The 18,387-nt window shown below is 33.7% G+C and overlaps 1 protein-coding gene across 7 annotated transcripts in view; it reads left to right on the top strand.

Moving 5' to 3' along the window:
• Window positions 1-18,387, top strand: part of LOC105202942 (molybdopterin synthase catalytic subunit) — a 54,052-nt gene that overhangs the window by 24,455 nt on the left and 11,210 nt on the right. For 5 of the 7 annotated variants that reach the window (XM_039456874.1, XM_039456875.1, XM_039456873.1 and 2 more), the window contains one exon: window positions 17,791-18,094. In XM_039456874.1, the coding sequence (XP_039312808.1) occupies window positions 17,791-18,094 (304 nt within the window). Of the gene's footprint in view, window positions 1-6,875; window positions 6,920-17,790; window positions 18,095-18,387 lie in introns of all 7 variants that reach the window. The other 2 variants (XM_039456877.1, XM_039456876.1) reach the window with 2 other exon arrangements.

Genomic DNA, 18,387 nt, shown 5'->3' with positions numbered 1-18,387 from the left:
TCACACTCCTGAGATTTTGAACTTTCGTTTTAAAAAAAAATTGTAGAAAAATATTGATTGTAATCAAAGTTATAGCTTCTCAAAGTTAAAAAAGTCTCCAAGACCTAAAAATGTGTTTCCGTATTTTACAGGATCGGTGTGTTTAAGGGTTAAATTAATTAATTTAATATATGTACAGGGTATATGTACATTTTAGTCTATGGACCCGAATGTCTTCCAAATAACGGTATCTACAAAAAAATGGTTTAGATAAAAGCTGACCAGGACAAAGAGGGTCATTCAATTGTACCATTGGTTTTGACCTTGAGGTCAATTTTGAAGGTTATTTCAAGGTCACGATGGTTTTTTTAAATGGGACACCCTATTTTTGACTGCGGATTTCGAAAGAGCGGAAAATTTTACATCAAACTTGTCTTATGAAAAAATTGTTTTTGCGACCTTGGAAAGGTCAAAAATGAAGGTGAAATGCCTGAAAAACGATCTGGTGTACTTTTTCTGAAATGACGTGGTTTTCTGGGTAACACAAATGTGTATAATGCTTAAACAAAGTCAATGAATTGTAAAAGTGTTAATCACTTTGACTAGCTTGACCTTGAGGTCAATTTTCAAGGTTGTTTGAGGCTCATAACGCATTTCTTGATTACTAAACCCTATTTTTGACCGCAGAACCTGTTTCTTGACAATGGGCTCTTAAACAATGGCACTTTTTACATGAGCATAGGGATTTTTTAGTTTTTCGACCTGATCTTTTGAAGGTCATATCAAGGTCATATCAAGGTAAAAAGCACTTTTATCTTACTTTTACTCGGAAACAACGACGTGGACGCCGAAAGTTGCAAGTAGTAATGTTTAAGCATTATGTACATTTGTGTTATCCAGAAAACCACGTCATTTCAGAAAAAGTACACCAGATCGTTTTTCAGGCATTTCACCTTCATTTTTGACCTTTCCAAGGTCGCAAAAACAATTTTTTCATAAGACAAGTTTGATGTAAAATTTTCCGCTCTTTCGAAATCCGTAGTCAAAAATAGAGTGTCCCATTTAAAAAAACCATCGTAACCTTGAAATAACCTTCAAAATTGATCTCAAGGTCAAAACCAATGGTACAATTGAATGACCCCCTCTGTCCTGGTCAACTTTTATCTAAATCAATTTTTTGTAGATACCGTTATTTGGAAGATATTCGGGTCCATAGATTAAAATGACTCACCTTGTGTGTGTATATATATATATATATATATATATACAGGGTGTTCGTTAATGGTTGTCCAGCCTTTTACCGTACGTAGATGCCGTACCGACTGAGCTTGCTAATTTGCTAAACGTTTCCTAGACAGCTGCTTCGGTTGAGCGCGCGAACGCGATCTCGCAGGACCGAGTGACACGTACAGGCCCCTGGTGAAAATTTTTCTCATATTTTTTTCGTATAATTTTTACGAACATCTGTATAATTTTTTATGAAACGTTATAAAATGTAAAAAAGTTAAAAGTATTTTTTTAAAACTGTGAGATGAGAAATCTCAGAATACTTCAGAATGTACGTGTATGAAAAGTTCTAACAATAAGAGATGTAGACTTTCTAAGTATTATTTCTACGTATTTCTGAAAAATGTTCCTATTCGTATAAAAATTATGAGAAAGACTCCAGTAACCAGGAATGTTAAATTCTATAAACGAGAAATTTTATAAAAAATTATTAGAATAGTTTTTAACGGGGAAAGCTGTGCATACTTTGTTATATTACATTTGTTACTAAGATTACTATTTCTATTTATTAATCAAATTAATAAATAAAGTAGTAAATAGAAACGTAGAATACTGAATACATTTAATAATATATCCACACAATTTTTATCACAAATTTATCACAAATACTTGTAATCTTTTGAATTTAAATATTATCTTTGAAGTACTTTTAATTTAAAGAACTTCAGAAATAATATTGTAATGTGATATCAAGTAATGAAAGCTAAATGGTAACGTGGACTTCCACACCACCTTTGAGGTTCCACGATTGGCGCGTTAGGTTTTTTGAAGTGGACCTTCGCCTAGAGCCATATTATACCACATTAAAGACCTATTTTTTTGGTACATAAAGCTTAAATAGATATTTTGAAGTCATATTGCGTAAGAACACACGTAGATGAAAAGTTACATCTACGTATGATCGTGCGTAATATGACAACAAATTATCATATTTTTAGAGCAAGTGCTCGAAGTGTCTCCCTTCCTCCTGCTCACAACGTAAAGCCCGACTCACGATTGCTTCACGTACCCGCTCCAAGACCTGTGGACTTATTGCACGGCAAGCTCGTACAATTCTATCTTTCAGGTCTTGAACGTTTTCGGGTCGTGTTGCATACACCTGCTGTTTAAGATGACCCCACAGAAAGAAATCTAGTGGTGTAAGGTCTGGTGAACGCGGTGGCCATTCATGAGGACCGTGAAGACCGATCCAATGAGCACCGAACTTTCGATTCAATAATTCTCTTGTCGCCCTGGCGGTGTGTGCAGGATGGCCGTCCTGCTGGAACCACATGTTAATACGTGATTCCAGTGGCACCTCACCCATCAGGTCGACAAATTGATTTTCAAGAAATGTTCGGTATGCATTGCCATCGACCTTACCATCAAAAAAATATGACCCAATGATGTGGTCTCCAAGAATACCTGCCCAAACGTTCACCGACGACCACCTCATTTGGGTATGTGCTTGCTGCATCCAGTGAGGATTCTCAGTGGCCCAGTAATGCATGTTATGGCGGTTGACGGTGCCATTATTATGGAAAACGCATTCATCCGAAAATTCAATGCGTTTGGGAAAATTATAATCTTCCTCACATTCATTACAGAACCACTGACAATATCTCAATCTGCGAGCTTCATCGTTAATATGCAGCTCTTGAGTCAAGGTTACTTTGTAGGGATGGAAGCGAGCCGCTTTTAAAGCTTTATGTACCGTACTCACGCTAACGCCTTGATTCCGCGCTATGGTTCGGATACTGATGGTTGGCTCATCCGTAACCATTTGTCGTATTTGCGCGGTATCTATGCGCTGCGGTCGCCCTGTACGGAGTATAAAAATAACGATAAAAGAATAGAATATTTAAAATTGCATTATTAAAAAATTTTATTAATATGTACCTGCAGGCTTAATAGGTCTAAATTGACCATATCTTCGCAGCCTCGACTCCAGCCTCGCAAACATTCTTCGATAAGGCTGTCGCCGCTCCGGATATCTACGTATGTAGAGCAACGCAGCTTCTCGCGCATCCCTGTTGCACACTGCATACACCATTATCATATCACACATTTCGTCATACGTGAAATTGTGAGCCATGGTTGCACGCACGTTCTCTCACACGGGATCGAGACGAGACGACAAAAACAGTTGCAAGAAACAACGATGAAACAGCAACAATTGAAAATCGACAGATATTTCTTTTCCGCGGGAGACTTTGAAAGTTTACTCTAAAATTCTCAGAATAGAAGCAAGCAAGCCATATCTTTCTTTACAAGGCTACAGTTGTAGTTGCGAAAAAACGATCAATTTCTTTAAAATTATGTTCCAATACATATTTATTTATAAAATTGTATGATAAAGTATTCATTATTGTGCTTTTTATCATTACTTGTATTACTTTTTCTGTATACCACACATAAAAATGGTATAAATTGAAAAAAATTATTAAAAATGTGAGAGAACGTGCATGCAATATGGCTCACAATTTTACGTTTGATGAAATGTGTGACATGATCATGATTTATGCAGTGTGCGACAGAGATTCGTGAGAAGCTACGTTGCTCTATACGCGCAGATATCCGTAGCGACGACAGCCATATCGAAATATGTTTGCAAGGCTGGAGTCGAGGCAGCGAACATACGGTCAATTTAAACCTATTAAGCCTGCAGGTACATATTTATAAAATTTTTTGATAATACAATTTTAAATATTCTATTGTTTTATCATTATTTTTATACTCCGTACAGGGCGACCACAGCGCATACATACCGCGCAAATACGACAAATGGTTACTGATGATCCAACCATCAGTATACGAACCATAGCGCGGAATCTAGGAGTTCGTTTGAGTACGGTACATAAAGCTTTGAAATCGGCTCGCTTCCATCTTGAGCAAGCAATCTTGAGTCGGGCTTTACGTTGTGAGCAGGAAGAAGGGAGACACTTCGAGCACTTGCTCTAAAAATATGATAATTTGTTGTCATATTACGCACGATCATACGTAGATGTAACTTTTCATCTACGTGTGTTCTTACGCAATATGACTTCAAAATATCTATTTAAGCTTTATGTACCAAAAAAATAGGTCTTTAATGTGGTATAATATGGCTCTAGGCGAAGGTCCACTTCAAAAAACCTAACGCGCCAATCGTGGAACCTCAAAGGTGGTGTGGAAGTCCACGTTACCATTTAGCTTTCATTACTTGATATCACATTACAATATTATTTCTGAAGTTCTTTAAATTAAAAGTACTTCAAAGATAATATTTAAATTCAAAAGATTACAAGTATTTGTGATAAATTTGTGATAAAAATTGTGTGGATATATTATTAAATGTATTCAGTATTCTACGTTTCTATTTACTACTTTATTTATTAATTTGATTAATAAATAGAAATAGTAATCTTAGTAACAAATGTAATATAACAAAGTATGCACAGCTTTCCCCGGTAAAAACTATTCTAATAATTTTTTATAAAATTTCTCGTTTATAGAATTTAACATTCCTGGTTACAGTTTTTCTCATAATTTTTATACGAATAGGAACATTTTTCAGAAATACGTAGAAATAATACTTAGAAAGTCTACATCTCTTATTGTTAAAATTTTTCATACACGTACATTCTGAAGTATTCTGAGATTTCTCATCTCACAGTTTTAAAAAAATACTTTTAACTTTTTTACATTTTATAACGTTTCATAAAAAATTATACAGATGTTCGGAAAAATTATACGAAAAAAATATGAGAAAAATTTTCACCAGGGGCCTGTACGTGTCACTCGGTCCTGCGAGATCGCGTTTGTGCGCTCAACCGAAGCAGCTGTCATCTAGGAAACGTTTAGCAAATTAGCAAGCTCAGTCGGTACGGCATCTACGTACGGTAAAAGGCTGGACAACCATTAACGAACACCCTGTTATATATATATATATATATATATATATATATATATATGTAGAAATAAATACAAAATTTGTTTTGTAAGAAATAGCAGTACCCAGTAAAAAATGGTATATTAATTGATTCATCATTGATTTTGTTATGTTTTATTATCAGTTTTCAGTAGGTAATTCTAATATTTTAAACGTTAAGATTATAATTTGATAATTGTGCACTATAGGGGACCCAGCTCCAATTATGTTGACCTTGATATATGTTATAGAGGCAAGGATACTGAACAACTTTTCCTTATAAACTAATTGACGTTCTCGTCAAGTTTTCGAGATATACTTAGAGAAAGAAAAAACAGTTTTTCTTAATTATTTCAGAAAATATTTATTTTACAAAAATGTGTCAAACAAAAAATGAAGTTTGTAATAAACTATAAAAAAGGTTATATACATATTTTACCTAACTTCAATACTGTAGTTGTTATAGTAGAAAAACTGTTTTAAAATATTTTTTTTTATTTTAAGTAGTTTTGCGTGAAATGTAAATGCTTGGGCTCGGGAGGGGCTCCGCCCTTCCCCCGCATTCCCTCCCTGTATTTTTTCTAACCTAACCTAACTTTATCATATTTTAGTTGTAATTTGGTCAAGGATATCTAATTGAACATGTTGCGATATAGATTTAAAATTTATAGTCCACCCTCTCCCGCACCCACCATGTCATTAGTGGACCGACTGAGACGAGGTAGGTTAGAAAAAATACGGAGAGGCGGAGCCCCTCCCTCGCCCATGCTTTGTACGACATGTAAAAATTTGAATTTGTCAGTTTTTTTAAAATGGTTTTTTTATTATATCTCCTAAAGTATTGAAGTTAAATAAAATATGTATAAAATCTTATTTGTAAAGCTTATCACAAGCTTCATTTTTTGTTTAAGGGATATTTTTTTGTTAAATGGATATTTTCTGAAATAATTAAGAAAAACTTTTTTTCTAAGTATATCTCGAAATCTATAGGAGAGCGCCAATTAATTTATAAAGAAAAATCAGTATTTTTACCTTTATAACATATGTCAAGGTCAACATGATTGGAGCTGGGTCCCCTATAATGCACAATTACCTATAATTTTAATTAAATATTATTGCAATACAAAAAAAATCGAGAACTTTTATTAGTTAATTTTAATATCATTAAGCTATATATTTAAATTGTTTATTATATTATTTATGTGCGTATATAGTAAAATTTAATAAAATAAACTAAAAAGTCCAAATTAATCTAAATCTATTGGTTTCATTTAAATTTTTGGTTTTTGCAAAACGGACACAACACAAAAGCTCATTTTACTTCGTCTCAGCGGCCGATTGTAATGCAATCGACACTATTTGACAGGCACAAAAATATAAATGATAACAAGCGATAACGTCTAACCTTAACAGCCACTAACGGATTTAAACGGACTGACAGTGATAGACTGCAACGGACTCTCATTTATGAGCCAAATATTTCCGAGTTTGATCGAAATTTATCGACTTTGTCCTATGCTTCCCCTTACGATTATCACACCTTCCCTCGCCTAAAATAGCAGTTTACGCTCGATCTATAGTTTCCTAAGTCTATGCTTGTCGATTGCTATGATTGATCAACTTCATTGCTCAACTAAAATAAAATAGCATGGTAAAGAATAATGAGAAGAAGAATGGAAGGTTTGCGACCTGTTTAACTGCGTGTCATCTAACATTTCAGATGTTAACTATTTGATCGGCCATCTTAGATATGAGACGTAAGAGGTGAGAGTTGCTAACTTCTTTCTTTCTTCTTTTTAACTTCTTTCTTTTTTCTTTATTTTAATGCATTATTGTAAATTTGTTTTGATCATCCTTTATGATGTTATTAATTCTTATTAATGTTATTAATTCTTTACTTTAATGCATTATTGTAAATTTGTGTTTTGATTATCCGTTATGATGTTATTAATTCTTATTAATGTTATTAATTCTTTATTTTAATGATAATTATAACTATTTTATATCAATTGTATGCATGTATAAGTTAAATTTTCATTGAAATTTATAAATTACAAATTTGTATAATAATGTTGTGACAGTTATGTTTATCAGTTGAATACCCTAGTAGCAATTTTCTGCAAGACTCCTGTAAATTTTGCAGTAGATTCTTGAAAGATTCTGTCAACAGTACGTTATGATCTGCTTCCTCATTCTGTTCAATTCTCCTGAAAGATTCTGCAGTCAAATTCTTGCAAGAAATTTGTGTGTATATATATATATATATATGGGGCATTCTCCGTCAAAAAGGCCACCCCTGCTGCCCATTTCAATTTTTGAGATAAAATGTTCGAAAAGGGCTTAAAATTTTCGTTGAAATGTCTATTTTTCGATGCCGTTTGGCCTTTTGGAAAATTCAAAATGGCGGACCTAATATCACGGCTAGAATGAAAAAAGCCTTTGAAAAAATACATAATAACGTGAATAAATGTGCAAGATATGACGTAGCAGAGGTCTAATCCTTATGTGTAAGTGTGTGAGTGTGTGTGAGTGTGTGTGTGTGGGGGGAGGTGGGGGGAGGGGGGATACGCGCGCTCATATGCGTGCGTGTATAAATGAATCACGTAAAAATCCTTGCTCAACATGGTCTGGCTATCAAGACATTTGCATACAAAATTTCGAATCATTTCATTATCCTTGTCCTGAAAAAGTACGTCACAAGAAACCTACAGTACAGAAAATATTGTTCTTTAAAAAACATTTTCTCCACAGAATAATAGTAAGATTACTTAAAATTACTTTGAAACTTATACTATACTTATATTCCTCTTTTTGAGATAGTTGATCTATATTAGTCACTTTAACTCTTATGTTTGAAATGCTTGATTTACGCGAATCCCTTAGCCTCTCACATTCGGGATGCTTGATTTACGTGAGTCCTCTTGCCTCTCACATTCGAGGTGCTTGATTTAAGTGAGTCCCCTTGCCTCTCACATTTGGGGTGCTTAATTTACGTAAGTCCCCTTGCCTCTCACATTCGAGGTGCTTGATTTACGTGAGTCCCCTTGCCTCTCACATTTGGGGTGCTTGATTTACGTGAGTTCCCTTGCCTCTCACGTGTGTACGTGTGTGCGTGTATGTGTATGTGTGTCTGTATATGTAGATAGATGTTTCATGAAATATTTTTTTATTTTTATCCTATATTTCTTACTTTTGTTCTCATAACTGCCATAGTATTCCATTTGTATCATTGGAATACCTTTTGATTAGTACTTTATTCTCGTCCACAACTATAAACCCATGATTTTTAAGAATTTGCGGTACAGGCGGTGCAGTTTCAAATCTCTTCTTAAGTTTTCTTTTTACCTTCTCATGGTCAGTTTTTTTTAAATAAAAAATCTTTATGTTCTTGAAATGTTTTTTAGCCCAATTAAAAAGAACTTGAGATGTTAGTATTGCATCCTGTGGTGTAGCAACAAGACTTGCTTTATATGCCTCTCTTTTGAAAGTAGCACCAATGCCATCATAAGCACTTTTACCGTGAGCAGTCGCACTGTAATGCCATTCTGCTTGAATATTGAAATCATGTTTATGATGCACTAAGTTAGCAATCTGAAATTTATTTTTAAAATGCTGTTTCGCCCCATCCGTCATGTATAATACTCTTTTAAGATTTTTGACATTTTTTAAAATCTCTGGAATTAATAATGTTTGTACAGTGTAAACGGCAGCGGTATCGTGTTTCATACTCTCTAATAAAAATACATTACTCTTGTGCTTCAATTCAGAATTTTCTTTATAATAGTAAATAACAGGAAACACAGTACACTGATCATTGTTGAAGTGAAATGCTTGTGAGGCATTTTGACAAACATATGAATAGTTTTCAGAAAAATCAAACATGACAATTACTTCATCTTCACAAAGATTCTCTTTTTTTCTGAAATGAAAAGCATTTGTTGTTTGGCGATAAATGAATGAGATTTCAGAATTTGTAATTTGTTGCATAACTCGTTTATGAACTCATCTTTTAACTGTTGCGTTAATAGAGTTGATCGATCAGTTCCCGTCCATAAAGAACATTGAACATGGGAAATGCATGAATCGTCCAATAGTTTAGAAAGCTTTGTAGAAAGCTCGGTAGTACCTGGGCATTGATCACATTTATTAAGATAGTAATCAGGATTCGATTCCTTACATATAATTTCATTCAAACAATCTTTATAATTGGAAAGTGGCTTGTCTATATTTTCTGTTAGTTTCCGTACATCAATTGCATCAATCATTAACTTGACATTTTCATGGATTGTGCAAACACAAACGGAATGTGTTCCAGAAGCCCCAGGGAGTATGCAATTTTTAGGTCTAAGTTTAGCAAATGTACTAAAGCTAACATCATATTTTGGGTTGGATTCTTTAAATAAGGCATGCAGTTCTTTTAAATTTAATAGTAAAAAACGTTTTTGCACTATTATCCGTTTATTATTATTTATTAAGGAAATGGCATTCTTCATTCCAGGCATTATCCTGCTGTTTATATCACTATTATAAAACTCAATTACTTTTTCAACAGTAGTTTGCGGTAAAACTTTCCCAACTCTTTTAGTAGTATCAGCTAATACGCCATGGTTGAATTTCAATTCCTTAGATTTTTTTGCTAAATATCGTGATGCACCAAATTCTTTTACTATTTTTCTCACACTCCAAGACGACGGAGCTATAGTGAGAATTCGCACCCTTAAAGGATCATTGTGTTTCAAGGTGGAAAATTTTTGTTTAAGACCATTAAGCATTTCTTCCAGTTCAATTTCTCTAGGTGATCGAATGTTATCTTCATTATAAGAAATCTCTGAGTTATCAATATCCATTGTTAATGAGCTTCCATCACATTCCATATTTGTGACACAATCATTAGATTCATCTAAAGACATATCAACATATTCAGTCCTACTTTTTTTCCTACATGCACAACAAATTTTAGAATTAGTCGGTATCTCAGGAAATTTGTCCCGAATGAATTTTGGTATCACTTGTAAATCTTTACCACAATGTCCTTTTTCACCAAGTTTCTTGAATGGATTCATACATCTATCTGTACGAGATTTAGCCGACATTTTTTATTTTGGATGTGGTACAGGTAAGAGATAATTGGAATAATTGTAGAAAAAGTAAAAGTCGATAAAGAAGAGACAAAAACGTGAGTTGAATATTCTATTTAACATAAAAAAACTTATTGATTGACTGAATTGCAAACTATAATTAATTAACTCGATAAATTCTGTGACTAATAAATGTATTGTGATGAGGTTCTCTAATCCAAAACAAGACGAGAAAATTTGAAAAATGAAAAAATATTGCTGTGCCTTTTATTCCATATGTGTAGTTTTTTATGTACGAGATATAAGCACTGCCACATCCATCTAGCGGCGATACCGCGTACTACTCGCAGGTGTACGACTTTAAAGATAGATCTTTTGGGTTCATGCAGTGAACATGTCGTCAATATATTCGATTGACTTGTTCGCTATCGACTGTCAATCTTATGTATTTTGATCAACAGATGCTGCTGCATTTTTACGTGATGTTTGCTAACACTATTTGCAATAAAAAAACTGCTTGGCGTTTGTTAACAGTCTGTCATCAATATGTTCGACATTTGCTTACTGTTAACCACTCTGTCATATATTTTACCAAGATTATTGCATATTAACAAAAGTGTGCTACCATAATTGACTATAACAAAGTATGTTTTCTGTTTGCGGTTTTTCTACTAACTAATCTGTTGCAAACATTTGCAATTGTAAAAAATGTTATGAGGGATAATATAAGTTTCAAAGTAATTTTAAGTAATCTTACTATTATTCTGTGGAGAAAATGTTTTTTAAAGAACAATATTTTCTGTACCGTAGGTTTTTTGTGACGTACTTTTTCAGGACAAGGATAATGAAATGATTCGAAATTTTGTATGCAAATGTCTTGATAGCCAGACCATGTTGAGCAAGGATTTTTACATGATTCATTTATACACGCACGCGTATGAGCGCGCGTATCCCCCCTCCCCCACTTCCCCCCACACACACTCACACACACTCACACACTTACACATAAGGATTAGACCTCTGCTACGTCATATCTTGCACATTTATTCACGTTATTATGTATTTTTTCAAAGGCTTTTTTCATTCTAGCCGTGATATTAGGTCCGCCATTTTGAATTTTCCAAAAGGCCAAACGGCATCGAAAAATAGACATTTCAACAAAAATTTTAAGTTTTCGAACATTTTATCTCAAAAATTGAAATGGGCAGCAGGAGTGGCTTTTTTGACGGAGAATGCCCCATATATATATATATATATATATATATATATATATATATATATATATATATACAGGGTGATTCAAAATAACCTATTGGTCCCGAAGCTGGCATATTTGTAATCGAATTCTGAGACGATTTTTCCTTTTGCAAAAATTTGTCCGGAGTTTAATTTTCAAGTTACAATAAGAATTAGCGTATGACGGGTCAGGTACAAGTGGTAGACAGGGGCGGCGTGACTCATTGTTACACGCGGGTGTTTCCGTGGGGCACCTCCTGTGCTCAAATGACTGTCAAAAGTACATGGACAGCACATTTCTATTTAAACTTTCTTTCTCTCTCTCGCTCTCTCTCTCTCTCTCTCTCTCTCTCTCTCTGTCACTTTAATTATGCTATATTTAACTTGTCGAATTTCGATCTGTCATCCGGCCGTCAAATATCGGGATGACCGTAAAATCTTCAAGTAAGTTTACATTATTATAATAAATGTACGCCCGAGAATAATAAAATTTAATGCAAATTAGATTACTTAAATGTGCAAGTTAAAAGTAGCACTTTTAAAACGCACAAAAGGAAAGGAGAGAGAGAGAGAGAGTGAGAGAGACGGGGGAGAAGGGGGCTTTAAATAAGTTTAAGCACGTTCACTCACGCACACGGCAATCAGCTTATTGTTTCCACGATGCGACAGTTCAATTTAAATTTGTCCTTTATCCATATCTATCCCTCGAAGTTGTTTCATATTTTACCACATTTACACTATTTACTCTGCACTTGATTGCGGAACTACGCGACGAACCGATCGATCAACTTTATTAATTACTACTCTAATCACTACAATCATTTGATGCGTTAAAATTACTCGAAGAAACACGTGTTTACGTTACGATCACACAACACGTGTTCACTCGACGATACGAAGCAGTCGACTAGATGTTATTGGTTATGTTGTTATAAGAGTGTCGAACGATTGGTTAAAGCCATAAGTCAAAACGCGGCAATTTAAAATAAAAATATTGGTTAATACAATTTACATCAATACAATTTATTAGAAAAATGTTGCAAATGCATGTTTATCAATATTTGTTAAAAATTATATGATAGTGACTTTATCAAGATAATTATTATTCATTCTAAATATTCAAGAAATAATTTTATCAAAATCAATTTTTTCTAAACATTTTTTTTTATTTCTTATTTTTGAATATTTGCGAAAACTGTGAAAATATTTCTCGAAATAAAATATTTGGTTGCCCTAAAAAGGGCAGATTATCCGTTGCTGCAAGGAGATTTCAAGAATTATATCCTTGAAGTTTTTTTTATAATAAATATTCGAAATAATTATCTTGATAAAGTCACTTACAATTTTTTACAAGTAATAATAAACATACATTTGCCACATTTTTCTAACAAATTGTATCGATGGAAATCGTATTAATCAATATTTTCATTTTGAATTACCGCGTTTTGACTTATGGCTTTAACCAATCGTTCGACACTCTTATAACGACATAACCAATAACATTCAGTCGACTGCTTCATATCGTCGAGTGAACACGTGTTGTGTGATCGTAACGTAAATATGTATTTCTTCGAGTAATTTTAACGCATCAAATGATTGTAGTGTTTATAGTAGTGATTAATAGTAGTTAATAAAGTCGATCGATCGGTTCGTCGCGTAGTTCCGCGTTTATCAATCAAATGCAGAGTAAATAGTGTAAATGTGGTGAAACAACTTCGAGGGATAGATCTGGATAAAGGATAAATTTAAATTGAACTGTCGCATCGTGGAAACAATAAGCTGATCGCCGTGTGCGTAAGTAAACGTGCTTAAACTTGTTCAAAGCCCCCCCCGTCTCTCTCTCTCTCTTCTTTCTATCCCTTTTTGTGCGTTTTAAAAGTGCTACTTTTAACTTGCAAGTGCACATTTAAGTAATCTAATTTGCATTAATTTTTATTATTCGCGAGCGTACATTTATTATAATAATGTAAACTTACTTGAAGATTTCACGGTTATCCCGATATTTGACGGCTGGATGACAGATCGAAATTTGACAAGTTAAATGTAGCATAATTAAAGTGACAAAAAAAGAGAGAGAGAGAGAGAGAGAGAAAGTTTAAATAGGAATGTGCTGTCCATGTACTTTTGTCAGTCATTTGAACGCAGGAAGTGCCCCACGGAAACACCCACGTAACAGTGAGTCGCGCCGCCCCTGTCTACCACTTGTACCTGACCTGACCCGTCATACGCTAACTAATTCTTATTGTAACTTAAAAACTAAGCTCCGGACAAATTTTTGCAAAAGGAAAAATCGTCCCAGAATTCGATTACGACAGCTTCGGGACCAATAGGTTATTTTGAATCACCCTGTATATATATATATATATATATATATATATATATATATATATATATATACAGGGTATATATATATATATATATATATATACACAGGGTATATATATATGTGTATATATATATATACATATATATATATGTATATATATATATATATATTTATATTTATATATGAGCTCACTGAAGCATGAACTGGACAGTCGCCCGCGGCGGCGTCTAGATGTAATGCCTGTGGCCGCACTCGATTCACGAGATCTTTCGCAGCGTGGCCACCTAGCGGTGGCACCAGCACTCACTTGTTAAAACCATTTCATTTCGAAATTGTTATAAATCTTGCAGCAGATCTTTCTGCCGCTGATTAAGCAGAATCTGTACAATATCTGCACAAGATCTGCGCGTCATTTCTGTTGTAAGAAACTTGCAGAAATCTGCAGATCATATTCGTGCAATATCTGCACAAGATCTGCGCGCTATTTCTGTTGTAAGAAACTTACAGAAATCTGCTGATCATATTTGTGCAATATTTGCACAAGATCTGCGCGCTACTTCTGTTAAAAGAATCTTATGTCATTCTGCTGAAGAACTTTGCTAGACTGCTTACAGACTGCAGTTGCGGGAAGAATCTGCTTCAAGATAGCTCAATATCTGTATCAAGTTTCTGCAAACAGTTCATATACAAGTACAGTGCACGAATATTGAAGTAGTCTGCTAGCAATTTGCCAGCATGGCTTTTTTGGGAATAATCTTCTGCACATCTGACTCAATTCTACTGCAATTAACTGCACGCAGATTCTGTCCTGCAGAAAATTGCAGAAAATGCTACTAGGGTATAATGTTTAACTATGTTGTTTTAAAATATATATTTATTTAAATTCATCTTTATTTTAATTCATTGTGTTACGTTGTATCTTGGTGAAAAACATCTTTTAATTATGCGTCCGCGTGTGTGCATTTGCATGGTAGCAGCTATCTGCGCGCGCTATCAAGGCGCCATATGACTTAGATGTTAAGCTTTAGTCTAAAATGAGGGTTGTTTGTTAACATATGTTTTATATGGAGCCTTCCATGGTGTAAAAATACAAGGTAAAACGCTACGCATAATGGTGGCTCAACGCATTAAAAACCAATCAAAAATTTGCCCAAAAATTAGCGCGAAATTCAAACAGTATTGGACACAATATTGAAAATGTATAATAAAAATATAGATAAATTTATTAATATGTAAAGTTTATATAAAAAACTTGATAACTAATAAACATTTGTAACATAAATATAAAGTAATAAAGAATTACGTTAATTAACACGTAGCACAACTGGAATACGCCATGATCCATATTTTCAGTTAATTTTATTGAAATGTGCTTTTAAGCATATACTACCCTAAAGTAATGTAACATCTACAACATCACTTATATTTTTGAAAGCACATTTATTGATAAAAGTGAGCTGAAAATATTCTCAGATAGCACAGAGAATTAAAAAAAAAAAAAAATTAAAAAGAGTTCATGTTAGGTTTATGTAAAAAAAGAAACATATGACATATGCATCAATGTAACTAACTTAACTCTACAGTTTGGGGCAAACATCTGATTGGTCAAAGCCCCCACCATTACTTTAGACGACTACGCATCCACGGGAACATTTCACCTTGTATTTTTACACCATAGAGCCTTCCATTCTTCTTCTTCGGTTCCAACTCTTCTCCGGTTTCACTACACGTTGCAATTCATCAATCTTGAAACACAGTTCTTTATTTTCTTTTTGTTTTTATTTGAAAGCTTTTATAAGATAGTTCCTTGGACTTGGTTAGGTGGCGCGATGGTGGATGGATGTGGATGGAGATAGAGTGAGGCTGAGTATGAGTGTTTATATTATATTAGGAAGTATTAGAAAATAAAGAGATACGAACTAGAGAGGTAAGAAGGTAGAGAAGACGGGTAATTGGAGGCGGAAGTAGGGGAAAAGGAGATGGATTGAAGAGATATTGTAAGACATAGGTGGAAAGAACAAGAATAGTTTAGGGCGGACAATGAGGCGGGAGAATCCGAGAGGTCCGGTAAGGTAGGAATTAAACATGGAAGGTAAGGAAAACGAAAAGGGCAAAGAGAAAGAGTGTTGGGAGAATAGGTTAGAGGAATAAAAGATTAGAAATAAAGGCAGAAACAGCTATAGGAAAGAAAAGGCGATAGGTAATGCAAGAAATCAGGCAAAATAGTTTATGGAAAATGAGTAACATATGGTAAATGAGAGAAGGAATGAATGAAAGGAAAGGAGATTGAAAGGAATGTATAGAAGTAAGGAGACGGTGAGAAGAGTGATATTATAGGAAAGAAGTAGCAAAAGAAAATTAGAACCTAAGGTAGGAAATAGGACCAGGTATAGACATAAGTATAGATATAAATATTGTAAAAGTAAACGTAAAGGAAATGGAAATGTAAAGGTATAGTTAAATTGTATAAATAATTAGTTAATTAAGGATCCTGGGTGGCTTGGTATATGAAGAAGGAGACCGAGGGAACTCAGATCACCGACCGTTGGAGATTAAGGTTACGAAGCATAAAGGATGGAGAAAGAGGTATAGAAGATTGAGGTTATGAAGCATAAAGGATAGAGGAAGAGATATAGGAAGAAAAAAAAAAGAAAATAGAATAAATATATAAGACAAGGAGGTGACAGAGGTGTAAGCAGAAAGGAAAGAGGAATCGGAATTTTAGTAAGAATTAAAAAAAAGGAGGCTGGATTGTTAAAGGAGAAGAAGAAACGGAGTTGGATCTGTTGCTTTTGGAGACTGTGCTTACAGAGGTTGAAGAAGGATTGTATGGAATAAGACAGCAGAGATGGATGCAGAAAGGACGGAAGTGCGCTGTGGATCTCCTTTGCAGCAACAAGTTCATACTGTGGGTAATTCTTGTCACATTGTATTGGAACGATTCTATAAGATGCGTAATTTCTGCATTTCTGCGTGGAGATAATAAGTAATCTCTGGAAGGTTGGGTGAAAAGGAGGCTATAAGGATTATTAAAGATATTTGGTATAAGAAGTAGGAAAGAGAAGAGAGAGGAGAGAAAAGAAAGGTAAAAGAAGAACCGAGAAGAAGGAAAGGAGAAACCAAGGAAGGGAGGTACAAAGAAAGAAGCATGTGAGGACGCAAAAGAAGAATGTAAATTAGGAGTTAAGATAGAATTAGGCATAGGCATAGGTATAGATATAGGAATATGTGAGGTGTGGTGCTGGAGTTCGTTCGGGTGGACAGATTTGCTGTATATGGTACGATGTTTGTTTGCCTGGGCGGACTGTTGCGCCGTACTGTACCAAGGATAGGTAAAAGAATAAGTATAGAGAGGTATAATTAGCACCGCGAGCGCGAGGAAAAGAGAAACAAATGCGTATAAAGAGTTAGAACAGAGATAGGCTAATATGGAATGGAACAAGGTATGGATGGATGCGTGAGTTAAGGATAAAGATTGTAAACCAAGTCCCTTTATGGCTTTTTTATAAGTTGAAGTAAATAAATATCTATCTATAAGATAGTTCCTTATTAACTTTCTCTTTTTTTTTTACTCATAAAAGTAAATATTCTGGTTTGTTATGCTCTTAATTTGGAATACTACTTCCAAAAAAATGATTGTGAAATAGATTTTAAGTTCGACCATAATCAACCATTGGATACGATAAAAATATAAGAAAATATATGAAGATAATAAATTTATGTCTTTTATATTACAAAATATACAAATAAAACTTGTAACTTTTTTTTGTGCAATTATGATTTATATTAAGTAAAAGAAAGATGTAGAAGACACACAGAAATAAAAATAGCACTGTCTGTTGCTCTAATTGTTAATCGCAAATTGTTTTTTTTTTTTTAATAGTTATAGAAAAATATTCATGAATTATTTATGAATAAATCAACATTATCTAAATTAAAAACTCTTCCTATTAATATTTTTGTAAATCTTAAGATTAATTATTGAACATTTTCAGGTAATCATGTTAGAATATGAAGCCTATGAATCGATGGCTTTAAAAGAGATGGCTAATATCTGTGATAAAATTCGTTCACAATGGGATGTAGAAGGCATCGCTATATTTCATCGTATTGGAAAAGTGCCGATATCTGAAGCAAGCGTTGTAATCGCGATTTCCTCTCCCCACAGAAAGGAATCATTGAATGCAGTAGAATATGCTATTAATACATTAAAAGCATCAGTCCCTATTTGGAAAAAAGAAGTGTACGAAACAGGAGAACCACAATGGAAAGAAAACAAAGAATGTAAATGGACAAATAGTAAATAATTTTTTTGATTATTAACTCTGAACATTTTCTAATACATATCTTCCCAAATAATACAATAGCTGTATTTCTTTCGTAACATTTGTATTTCTTCTATTATTTACAATATTATTGGTTCTGTATTGTTGCATGGATCTTGCTGACTGTTGATTTGTTTACTTTAAATCTTTTTTTAACAAATTTTTTTTATTTTATATGTCAATTTATTTTATTTAGAAATTGTCATAGGTTTTTATTGACATTTTTTCATTTAATACTTATTTTTTAATATAAATTTTGTGCGGTAT

The sequence above is a fragment of the Solenopsis invicta genome, chromosome 13 (genome assembly GCF_016802725.1).
Source record: "Solenopsis invicta isolate M01_SB chromosome 13, UNIL_Sinv_3.0, whole genome shotgun sequence".
Lineage (NCBI taxonomy): Eukaryota > Metazoa > Arthropoda > Insecta > Hymenoptera > Formicidae > Solenopsis > Solenopsis invicta.
This window is presented reverse-complemented; position numbering and strand designations above follow the sequence as displayed.